We start from the raw sequence: 12,492 nt of genomic DNA, 5'->3' as shown, positions 1-12,492 counted from the left end.
GTTCATTGTTTTTCTTCAGATGTGTACATTAGTCTCCTGTATTCATCCATTGAGCTTTACAAGTTATTTTTTATTTTGCAGATTGTCAAATGCACAGAATATTGGGAAGAACAGAATCATGAATAAATACCTTTATACCTTTCACCTAGATGATTCTTCAACTTTTCCCATCTCGCTACTCTGTGTGTATATACACACATGTATATCTATATACACACATATATGCACACACACATACACACACCATCCTACTTCCTCTTCGGAAAACCACCTGATGCAGCCATTACGCATGTTACTCTTAAATACTTTAGCACACCTGTCTCAAAAGCAAAGCCATTCTTATACTAACATGATACCATTACCAGATTTATAAGGAAAGCCACATGAATCAATAATATCATCCAGCATATTGTTCACACTCAACTTCCCCAACTGACCCCCAAATGTCATTTGTATAAGCTTTTCCTTTCGAACTAGGATCAAATCAAGATTTACATTAATACATTTGACTATTATGTCTCTTTAGTCTCCCCGATCCCGGAGCAGTAAGTCCCCCACATCTCTGCCGTTCGTGACACTGAAACCTATGAAGATTACAGGCCAGCTTTCTGAAGAATATTCCACATTCTGGAACTGCCCAGTGGTTTCCTCAGGATTAGACTTGGCTCAAACACTTCCAGCAGGAACCTCACAAAGGTGTTGTCTCCTGCATCATCTCGGGAGGCACATAATGTCAGACCTTGGTTAAAGTGGGTGCTGCCCGATCTTACTGCCAGATCCCACCACATTAAGGCACACCTCCTGCTTTGTATTACTAACTAAATAACATGGGAGTGGTTCCCGAGACTGTGTAATTAGCCTGCTCCCCTACAACCTGTCACCCCATGGGTTTAGCATTCCTCGATCCTTGCCGACTCAGTTATGACATTTGGAATTACAAATTGGTGGTTTTCTAATTCCACCATTTCTTCTACATTATCTGGCATACTTCTATAAAGAAGAGCTTTTCCTCCCTCCTCCCTTTTTGGGTCCCTCTACAGAGTTGTGGCTTTAAAAAAAAATCAGTGTTTTCATCCATTATCATCATTATTCTTTTTGATATTCAAATTTTCCCAAATTGGGCCAGTGAAAATCCTTTCAGATAGCTCGTTTGCCCTTTTGATATGTTGCTGTTTTTGACTATTTTCTTGCTTTCTGGCATAACAAATATTCCAGGCTCACACTGCACTTTCCCCGCTGCAGCCTAGAATTAGCTGTTGCTCCAAAAAACCCTAGTTCCTTTTAGTAAGGAATGCTGTTTAGAAACCAAGATCTAGCCATTAGTTATGCTCACTGCCGCTGGGGAGTCCCATTACTGTTTTATTTCAACAATTAGATTTTCCACTTAAAAAACTTTGTTGTTTTTCAAATCAACCTGGTCCCTTTTGATTATCTCTTATCCTCTCAGATTGTATTTTCATATGGTTTAGCAATAGATTTTATCCAAATAGGATGGAGTAGGAGGAGGAGGAAAAAAGGGAGGGGGAGGTAGGAGGGTGCCTCCATTTGTCAAGTGATGTCAAGCAGATAATACCTTCGCAACTGCTGTGGGGCCTGCTTCAGGTTTGCGGAGCTGAGTCTGTTGCACTTCATTTTGAAGTTTATCGGTGGATATTTGTTGAGTGCACCTAGGAAGAGAACAATTTGTGATGAGTCTCTTATGCATGGCTATTAACATTATAGCAAAATGCTCTCTATGCAAAATGTCACATCACAGCTTTCAACATTCACCAAAGGAAGATACCGATTAGGGCTGCCACATAAGATGGGAGTGGATTTCTCAGAGGAGTCTCTAAAACTGGGTTTTAAAAATACATCTCTGGCCCTAGTCGGTTTGGCTCAGTGGATAGAGCGTTGGCCTGCGGACTGAATAGTCCTAGGTTCGATTCCGGTCAAAGGCACATGCCCAGGTTGCAGGCTTGATCCCCAGTAGGTGGTGTGCAGGAGGCAGCCAATCAATGACTCTCTCTCATCATTGATGTTTCTCTCTCTCTCTCTCCCTTCCTCTCTGAAATAAATAAAAAAAAATAGAAATACATCCCTGCCAAATTTACAGGTGGAGAATTCGACTTACTTTTCAATAAAAGTAAAAGCTTCTAAAGTTGGTCAAACATTAGAGGAGCTATCCTGAGCCAGACCTAGGAGTCTGGCTTCTAATTGATACGAATTACACTTCAAAGCCAGACAACAAAACAGCAGGAACAGGGTGGGGGAGGCCATGGGGGATGAGGATATATATGTAATACCTTAATCAATAAAGGAAAAAAACCCCAGTTATTTTCATCTGCTCCTTTGAAATAACAAAACGCAAAGGGAAAACAATATTCCCTCTCTGGTCTCTGTATCATTGACAACAACAGAAATGATAGCGCCATGTTGGGTTTAATTCAGTAGTGGCTCATTTCATTCGGAAGTATATTAATTTCTCAGGATAATAAAGCACACCTCTTACCACATCATTTAAACATTTTAAAACCATTTTAACCTTAAAAAATGTATTATTTATTTCCTTGAAGCATCAAATTGAACATATTTGTTAAAAACAGTTAAATCTCTTCCTGGTGACCCAGGGTCATCCTACACAGCATGTTAGTCTGGGCTGCTAGACAGCACTCTTGTAGAATGGGCTGCGGGCTGCTGGGCTGGATCGCCCCAGACTGTGACATTCCCCTTATTGTGCACCTGAATTTTAATTGTTTATCTGTCGTAACTCTAAGCATCAGGTAGTTTGCCAGTCATTTTGTTCCTCTTAGAAAATGTGTTGACGCTGATATGGACTGCGTTAATCGCCAACTGTATCACAGCAGCGTGTTAAATAAGTCACAACCTGGAGAGGGCGCTGGGCTAGAATTAGGGAGGGCAGGGACCATGCCTGGTTTTGTCCCCTTCGATACCCTGCACCTCAACAGTGAGTGGCTCACACGTAATATGTGCATGTTAATGTTGAGTAGGCGCGTGTGGGTCTGTGTGCCTGCTATGGAATTAAGTATGCAGGCTCGAATATGATTGTGCCAGAGCCTTCTTCAACTTCTTGTCCTTCTACAGCTAGATTTTAAAATTGAAGATCTCTAGATACTTAATTTCTAGAAAAGTGATTTATAACACTATCATGGTTACAGTTTTCCAAAAAGCACTTTCTCTATCTCACCTATTCCCAAGTCATTCTTAAAACATCTCTGTCCCTTTCTCTGGTGGTGGTAGGTGTCATTTATCTAATCATATACAGGCATACCTCGTTTATTATGCTTCACAGATTTTGTTTATTTTATAAACTAAAGGTAAGACCTTCCACCAGCAGAAAGATTATGATAAACATAAATATAGCTTTATTGCAGTAGTCTGTAACCAAACCCACAATATCTCTGAGGTATGCCTGTAGTGTGACTAATCACCATGAAACACCTCTAAGACTTTGGGAGGTCTGGGGAAGGAAATTCCATCTTAAACTTCCTTTGAGCTTTTTGCCTCATACGAAGTGTTTCTTTATTAAGTTTCTCAGAGCCTTTAAAGATGTTCTTTTGTTTTACCCTTGCAAGTGCCTTCAGGTTACTTCTTTCAGCATGACTCCTACCCCCATTTTTTCTAGCTCCTCTTTCTAGTTCCTGTTCCAGATCACACCTACATCGATTTCACTCTGGGAGCTTTCTGCTCCCACATCAGTGTTTCTCAAACCACATGCGCATGTGGATCACCCGGGGATCTTGATAAAAGGCAGACTCTGGCTCAAAAAGTCTAGGATGGGGCCCGAGATTCTGCATTTTCCACAAGCTCCCAGGTGATCTGATACTGTTGGGCCTAGACTCACACTTGAATGGCAGCGTCCCATCAACAATTGCTCAAGGCTTCTCAGACCTCACCTGTGCTGACTGGTTGGTGTCTTTGCAGCCTTAATGGCTCTCAACATATCATGCCAGTGACAAGTTTGCGATTACAATCAGAACGCAGGGTGCTCTTTTGCCTGCCTGTTCACTTTTATTTATCTGAACTCCAAGGGCTCATTGACCATGAAAACATTCAGAAATTCAACCAAGGGCCTTTCAACCTTCGGAATCACCCACAATCAGGACATGGCTTCTTTTTATGCATCCTGTTGCATTCAAAATGAACTGCAAACTTTCAAGGCAAGCTCATTCCAAGAAATATAGCCATGATTTTAAAAATATTTTTTATGGGCACCAGTTGCACTAATTACTGGCATCATAAAAAGTCATTAACAAGGCTGAGAAAGTTTGGCAAGGACGTATCTTTCATTCTGACAGGTACAAATGGTATCTCCTCATACCTCAAACTCTGCCTTTTGAACTTGTAAAAGCCAAGCCAAGAACTGTTGAATTTTTCTGTGGCTCTCTTTTCTGATGTGTTAACGGAAGACACTTTCTATCAAAGGGCAGCATGTTCATGTCACATGGCAAAAGGGCTTCTACTTTATAGCTACAGTCCAGCCCGAGGCTCCACACCCCCAGACTCTATTGCCCCATGCAGGCAAAATACATGAGCAGCTGCTTGCTATGATTGTTCCTCCATAGGAACCAGAGACATAAGAAAGATGAGTCAGAAAATGAAGAGATTCGGGATCAGAGGCTCCCTCCCTCCACCATTCATCATTACGTGTTTGCCTTTCTGACCCTGCAGTGCCCTTGAAGACATGCACGAGGCTTCCAAAAATCCATGTCGGCTCGTAAACACTTTGTACCAAATGCACTCTAAGCATGCAAGGAACAACAGATTTTATGACTTACGCCTGACTGAATTTATAAAGGACTTCACAAACTTCACACCATATCTGTGGTCAGGTTTATGAATTCGACCAAGCTGGACCAAGTGGTGATCCAGAGGGTGGCTGGCTAGATCTTCCAGCTCCTTGTCATTCCAAGTAGGGCCAAAGGAAAACACAAACAGGGCATAACCTTGACATTTGGCCTTCAGAGATTCTTTCTTTAAGGTCTCTCTGTCCAAGTGACTCGTTTCCCCAGCAGATATCACAAATATGACCTTGTTCCTTCTCAGGTTCGGCGCACTCAAGAAGATATTGTCCAGAGTCCACTGTAAGGCATGACCGATGAAAGCATCTCCATTTAGCTGTTGAACCGATTCTTCCACGTGCCTCTTCATGCGGCGTCTGCTGTTGTAGGTGGTCAGGTTGAACTCCGTCCTAACAGGGCTCTTCGGAGTGTTGGGTAGGAAGTTAGGGGGAGCATGGCTTAACAGGGCAACCCGGTCTCCAGTGACAGAGGTCTCGGGCTCTGGGGTGATTTCAAAGTGATCTAACAGTGCTCCCAGGAAGTCTCTCATGTCTTCAAATTCCGCACTTCCCACGTGTCGGGAGGCATCCAGCAGGAAAGCCACATCCATGTCAGACTGCACGGGGGGTGGTCTGGCTTGATCGCAAGAAGCATCTGGCTTGCAGACATCTGCAGACCAAAAGGCAGCTAAGGTTACTGAACAGAAACGGACAGAACAGGAAAGACAGCATCTCACAGATTTCAACATTTGCAAACTGTATGACCTTTGATCTGAAAATAGTTATTACTAAGTGACTTTGACATCAACACTAGGAAGATTCCCTAGTACATGGTTTGCATCTGTGCCCTAAAGTGCAGATTTTATACCTAGCCTGGGTCCTGATTCCATTCACTAACACTATCTGATTTTTTAAATTTTTATTGTTGACCCTATTACAGATGTCCCTCATTTTCCCCACCTTGGCCCACTTCCACCTAACCCCTTCCCCGCCTCCCCTGGCTTTTACCACACTGCTGTCTGTGTCCATGGGCCATGCATATATGTTCTTTGGCTAATCTCTTCACCTTCTTGTCTCCAGTCCCCCAACCTCCCTTCCCTCTGATATTTGTCAGCCTGTTCCATGTATCCATGACTTTTAAAACTTAAGCTGTTTTCAACAGGAGTTTCTTCTTAGCTGTTTTTTAAGTTTATAAAGATCAGAGTGAACAATTTATCTCATGCTTTTAAGAGTATACTGGCCCAGTCTGTTGGAGCGTCATCCCATACACCAAAAGGTTGCAGGTTCGATTCCTGGTCAGGGCTCAATCCCTGGTCTGGACGTGTACAGGAGGCAACCATTTGATGTTTCTCACATCAATGTATCTCGCTCTCTAAAAAATCAATAAACATCCTTGGGTGAGGATTAAAGAAAGAAAAGAGTATACTGTATTATGACATAAAATGATCTATCTACTTGACTATATTCAGGTTAAACCAATGACCTTTATCCTTATGCTCACACTGTTCTGTGAAAAGGAATCTGTTTCAAAGGTGGAGTGAAGAAAGCAATGAGTCTTCTATTTCAATTTGAATAAAGGGTTATAATTTGGTGTCTATCTGTGTATAGACATTAAGGACAAAGCTACTCTTTAATTTTGTATTTTCACAGTGATTATTAGTTGAAAGCTCAATATGTGTTTGTTAAATAAATGAATATAAATAATGCATGTTAAGAAACTTTCATAGCAGGAAGTCATTTTAATAAATATGTATATCTCATTTAACAAAAATGTGTAGTAATAAAAACAGTACATTCTTTTGACTCTGCCATATGACTATTTAGAGAAATAAAAAAAATGGAAATATCTTAAAGGTCACCCAATCTTCTAATTTTAGAGGTGACACTGAGGGCAGGCCAGTAAAATAATTTTGTCAAAGGATAGCAGTATTTCTAGAAGTTTCTACGTATGAAGTCAGTGTTGTATGGATAGAGACAGGGCTATGTGGTGCAGTGGTGGAGGTCCTTGGCCTGTCAGGGTTCCTGGGTTTCGGTCTCACTGTACCCAGGAACACTCTATGTGCAACTCTCTAAGGCACCACTGGGCCCCGATCTGCACAATCAGGTCACTGGATTAGATTCACCCAGAGAGCCCTTCCAGGACTGACATTCCGTAATCCTAGGTTCTCAGGAATAGTTACTGGTTAAGGATGGGAATGGCCTCTTTAAAAACCAAAGAGAAGAATGCGAACGGAATAACATGTGTGTGGACAGCTGGTACTTAGATATGAGCCCGGGCTGCAAATGAAAGCTATTCGATGAAAGGTTAATAACCAGAATGCAGATCCTAGGGGATGTCGCAAACTTCCTAGCTTCATTCTTGTTCATGGACTCCATGTGGCTCTGGACAAGTTACATTTCCCTTACTAACATTCAGTAAAATTTTATGACCACATTTAATGGTCAGGTGACTGAACAGTCACCTGTGTGCAAGGCAGTTTCTAAAACAGGGACAGCAGGCTGCCCATTTGTTCAATTTTGTGGGGTTTTTTAATTGTAGGAAATGAGAGCCAAAATATCTTCCCTTAAATGCCTAGGAGACAAAACAAGGGTTCGAGCCAAGAAATGAAGCCAAAATCTATCCCCAGTCACACATGTGCAACTTCTGACTGTGCGACATACAGCATACCGCGGTAACTGACATGTTTGAGAGCCAACTGAGAACACAGAGGGTGGATGTAGCTCATCACAGTATGGTTAGCACTTTAAGTGCGTAGAGTAAGAATGCCGGTGCTTAACGCTCTGTGCAGTTGAAAGAGGAGGGGATGGAGGGGAGAAGAGAGAGAGGAGAGAGAGAGGAGAGAGGGGGGGAGAGAGGGCGAGGGGAAGAAGGGGGAGAGAGGTGGGAGGAAAGGAGAGAGATTGATTAGAGGGAAGCAGAGAGAAGGGAGGGATATTAGGAAAAGTGCTGCTTCTGCCTGCTAGTTACTACCTCCGTGTGAGGACAGTTATATGGTGAGCATTAGCGTCCCATTGGTTAACATGGAGGAGAGGAATTAAACATTTTCTTCGAGGCCAAGTACAGTTTCAAGGGGCAGAATAATGGGATCTCTGCTATCATAAATTGCAGGTGTTTTAAAGCTAGTTTTCTTAGGTTGGATCTGGCTGCCAGGTCCTGAGCAAATGATTTCATCTCTCTAGTCCTCATTTTCCTCATTTGTACAATGGTGGTAATAATAGTTCAAACATTTTAGGGAGATTCTATCGATTGAATGAAACAGAAAAGTGCTTGAAACACAACAAACACCATAGCTTAGGTATTAACCGTCATCACCACCACATCAACGTTCTGTAAAGCAATTAGACAGGGCACGGTTTTCAATGAATGCTTGATAACTCAGCGATCATAACTCAGTGATCTCAGCGGCTTTCATGCGTTTCATAATTCCTAGAACTCCAAATTACTAGAATTCTCAACTACAGGTTAGCCAGTTCCCCAGCCAGACCTGTAGACTGTACTAAACACAACCACACACAAACCAGGGCTGCAAATGTTGATGCTTCACATTTGGGAGCCCATGAAGCATCTTTCGAGTGAGAAATGCATGGATTTCTGCTAATTTCCACTTACACTGTAAAACAATCCTTTGGGGTGTGAACATTTAGGATTTAGAAACGCATAAATATACTTTGTAGCAGGGGTGGGGAACCTTTTTTCTGCCAAGGACCATTTGGATCTTTATAACATCATTCACAGGCCATACAGAATTATCACCTTAAAAATGAGCCCGTTATATTTGATCAAACATTCAATTAACTCACCCCTAATGCCTTGGCAGGGCCAGACCAAATGATTTTGCAGGCCTTACATGGGGCTGCACGTTTCCTGCCCTGCTTTATAGCATGAAAAGCTTGGCCACGAGACAGGCTACATTTTTCTAAAAATCCTTGCTGGTTCCTGGAAGCTGCACGAGGCAGAGAGGCCCGGGAATGTAATCCTCCTGCTGTGGTACCTAGGAGGGGAGGAGGCCCTGCTCGAAGCTGAGAGGCTCCATCTGTGGATGATGCTGTGTGACGAGGTGAGCCCAGAGCCCCAGGGCGACTCTCCCAAGGCCACCTGTGTCCTAGCTGCCAAGTTCCAGCCGGTCCTGCCAAGGGCGACTCAACGTGCTTAACAGGCCTGATCAAATTCCACTCTCTCTGTGGGTCTTACCATAGCAGAATGTGCACCTCTGCAGTCTCTCTAGTGCTGGCGTGTAGTCGGTCCCGGACGGAACCACTATTACTTGGAATGTGCCAGTGTCGTCGATCTGCAAGGAGGAGAAGGGAGAGGAAGAATAGCATAGTGGGTAGGGCTGCAAGAACTTCCCAGGAAGAGAACTGAGATGTGGAGAGAGCAACGCTGCTGCTTCTAAGAAGGCCGAGGGGAGGCACAGCCTGTCAGGGTGGCTGAGAGCACTGCCTGGGTGTGAGCCCTGAAGCTCCCTTTAGCTGTATGACAAGTTATTTTGCCTCTGTTTCCTCCTCTGTAAAATGGAATAACTATGTATATGCCAAGCTAACAAGGCTACTGAATGACCATCATTGAAAAGCACTTACTGGTGAGTGCCACATGGGTCATGAGAGACCACCAAGCACTTTCTATCCATTATCCCCATTATCTCAACAACCCAGTGAGTTTTTTTCATCATCCCTGTTTTACAGATGAGGAAACTGAAGCTCAAAGTTTAAAGTGTTAGGAGAAGGGCCGCAAGGTCTGGGCAGTTCTTACTAAATGCTATTCTTATTAAACTAGAGGCCCAATGCATGAAATTTGTGCATTTGGGGGGGGGGGGTCTCTCAGCCCGGCCTGTGCCCTCTCGCAGTCCGGGAGCCCTTGGGGATGTACTGTATCCCCTGAGCGTAGGACAGCACCTGGTATATATGAGGTGCTCACAAACATTTGTTGGATGAATGAACCTTGGGACCAATTCTGACTTCTGTCTGCAGCTCTCACTCTTTTGTCCAAGGGGTGTTTGGAGCCAATTCTGCTCAGGGTCTTTGTCAAGAATTTGTACCTTCATTGGTGCCTTTTTGAGATGAACTCCCTCAAGAAAGGAGCAAACAGTCTCTAGGTGATTTGGGTAGAACCTATAAGTGACATGTGAACATGCAAAAGGTTTAAAATAAACCAATGAAGTACATTTTCTTAAAGTGCATGCTGTGCATATACCTTTGAGCGAGTGATGGAATTGTGTCTGTTTAAGTTTATATTCCAAGTACCCTCAATTACTTATTTGCATTAGATATTAAGTTATCCCTTATTTCATGAATAAATAAAGCCAAGGTCAATAGGGGTTCTCAATAAACAGAGGGAATTATGAGGACTCTGTGAGTACCAAACTCCACTTACAGAATTTGGAGCTCCTGCATCTCATTGCAGCTTCATTTGCTGGCCCCAGTCTTTTCTAATTTACGTGCATCTTCTTCTCTGAGGCTGATATTATCAGTCTGATCGTTTGCATAATTCTGAGTTAGATCAGTGAGGCTAACAGCAGTTTTAGTGCCTCTACAACCTAGACTTCAATATTGTTAAGCAGATTGTAGTTCAGCATGAAGCAAAGGAATGATAATAAAGCAAAAGCTACCTTCTTGAGTGTTTGCTATGTACTCAGCTCTGATGCACAGTCGCATCATTTCATCCTCACAACAACTCTGCTTGCTCTGTTTTATAGACAAAGTGCTCTGTTTTAACTCAGTCCTGCTTATTTGAACACCTTCACCGAAAATTACAAAGCTGAAAAGGTCAGAAGCCCACTGAATCCTAGCCTCCAGTCTCCAGGAAAGACAGGCAGAAGTCATTGATAGGTGAGTGACTGCCCCTATGAAAGGCTGTCAGGCAAAGGTGATGCCTTACCACCTACATGGAGCCAGCTAGTCCATGCCAACAGTAAGTCAATCTTGCCTTGAGAAAATGCCTACCTAACTCTAACCTGGAGTTTCCTACTGCTACCAATCCCAGTTTCTCGAATATGAAATTTTGCTAACTGGGCGTTCAGCTGGCTAATTTTCTCCAGTAATAATTTTTCACACACTTGGAGGCAGTGATTCAGTTGCTTCTTACGTTCATTCCTCCAAATGGAATCGTTTTCCAATGCTTGGCCTTTTATTCAGGTTGTATCTTCCAAGGCCCTTTTGCTGCTGTGTGGGGCCTCTCTTCATGGATCCATACAAGTGCAGAACAAAACACCATATTGGGCCATCACAGAGGACAGGAAGGACACTTGGTTGGGCTCAGCAGGTCTTTTGTCAGGGAGCCCTGTCACTGAGCCACTATGGGCAGGTGTTTTAAAGGTCAGAATGGCTATCTTCAAAAAGACAAGAAGTAACAAGTACTGGCGAGGATGTGAAGCAAATGGAACCCTTGTGCCTCTTGGTGGAGGGTGAATTGGTTCAGCCATTATGAAAAACAGCATGGAGTTTCCTCAAAAAACTAAAAATAGAACTATGATTTGATCCAGCAATTCCACTTCTGGCTATTTATAGAAAAAAAAAAACTAAACCAAAAGCACCTCAAAAAACTAAAAATAGAACTATGATTTGATACAGCAATTCCAACTCAGAAAGATCAATGCACCTTATGTTCATTGCAGCGTTATTTACAGTAGCCAAGACGTGGAAACAACTTGTGTCCACCAATGGATAAATGGATAGAGACGTATATGTATGTGTACAATGGAATATTATTGAGCCATAAAAAGGAATAAAATTTTGCCATTTGTGACAGCATCGATGGAATTCGAGGGCATTATACAGAGGGAAACAAATCAGACAGAGAAAGACAAACGTCATATGATCTCACTTACATGTGGAATCAAAAACAAAACAAAACCCTAACTCACACCGAGAACAAGTTTGATAGTTGCCAGAAGTGTGGGGTGGGAGGATGGGTGGAACGGGTGAAGGGAGTAAAAAGGTAGAAATTTCCAGTTTTAAAATAAATACCTCATGGGGATGTGATGTACAGCATGATTATAGTTAATCCTGTATAGCACATTTGAAAGTTGCCAAGATAGTAAATCTTAAAAGTTCTCATCACAAGGAAAAAACAAATTTTGTAACTATGTATGGTGACAGATGTTAACTAGATTTTTTTTGTGGTGATCATCTGGTCATATATACAAATACTGAATCATTAGGTTGTATACCTGAAACTAATATAATGTTATATGTCAATTATACCACCATTTAAAAATAAGGCCATCTTGATCCCACATTTCTTTAGGAATGCTGCACAGTAAGAATTTAATCCTCAGCCTAAGAAGCTATAACTAGAATAGGTTTTCCTTTATAACATATAGATAGTTACACGATTGGTGAAGCTATAAAATCAGTCAATTGGTTTTCATTGTAGAGTAACAATTACTCTGGCCATAAAGTGACACCCAGGAATGTTTATTGGCCTTCCTGACTGAGTATCTTCACACCAGAGGCACCTCAGAGTCCCTTGCAGAAGCACTAGAATAGCAAACTGGGTTCAAGTCCTGACTTTGCCTCTTCCTAGCTGTGTGACCCTGGGCATAGAGGCGAACTTCTCAGACTCGGTTTTCTCATAATATAATTGGAATAATAATTATGCCTAAGTCATACATGGTACCTTTTAGAATTAAACAGGATAATGCACGTAAAGGGCTTTGCATGCTCCTGGTAACAGTACTAAATAGTATAATTCTACTTTCTTATAGAGACTTCTG

At 42.4% G+C, this 12,492-nt stretch overlaps 1 protein-coding gene across 1 annotated transcript in view; it reads right to left on the bottom strand.

Moving 5' to 3' along the window:
• COL6A6 (collagen type VI alpha 6) overlaps window positions 1-12,492 on the bottom strand; it is a 98,421-nt gene that overhangs the window by 7,718 nt on the left and 78,211 nt on the right. Inside the window, exons 33-35 of the mRNA XM_006770214.2 lie at window positions 8,973-9,069; window positions 4,779-5,450; window positions 1,574-1,667 (exon numbers count right to left, since the gene is read on the bottom strand). Coding sequence (XP_006770277.1) covers window positions 1,574-1,667; window positions 4,779-5,450; window positions 8,973-9,069 — 863 coding nt within the window. The remainder of the gene's footprint in view (window positions 1-1,573; window positions 1,668-4,778; window positions 5,451-8,972; window positions 9,070-12,492) is intronic.

This window comes from Myotis davidii, unplaced genomic scaffold (assembly GCF_000327345.1).
Source record: "Myotis davidii unplaced genomic scaffold, ASM32734v1 scaffold962, whole genome shotgun sequence".
NCBI lineage: Eukaryota > Metazoa > Chordata > Mammalia > Chiroptera > Vespertilionidae > Myotis > Myotis davidii.
This window is presented reverse-complemented; position numbering and strand designations above follow the sequence as displayed.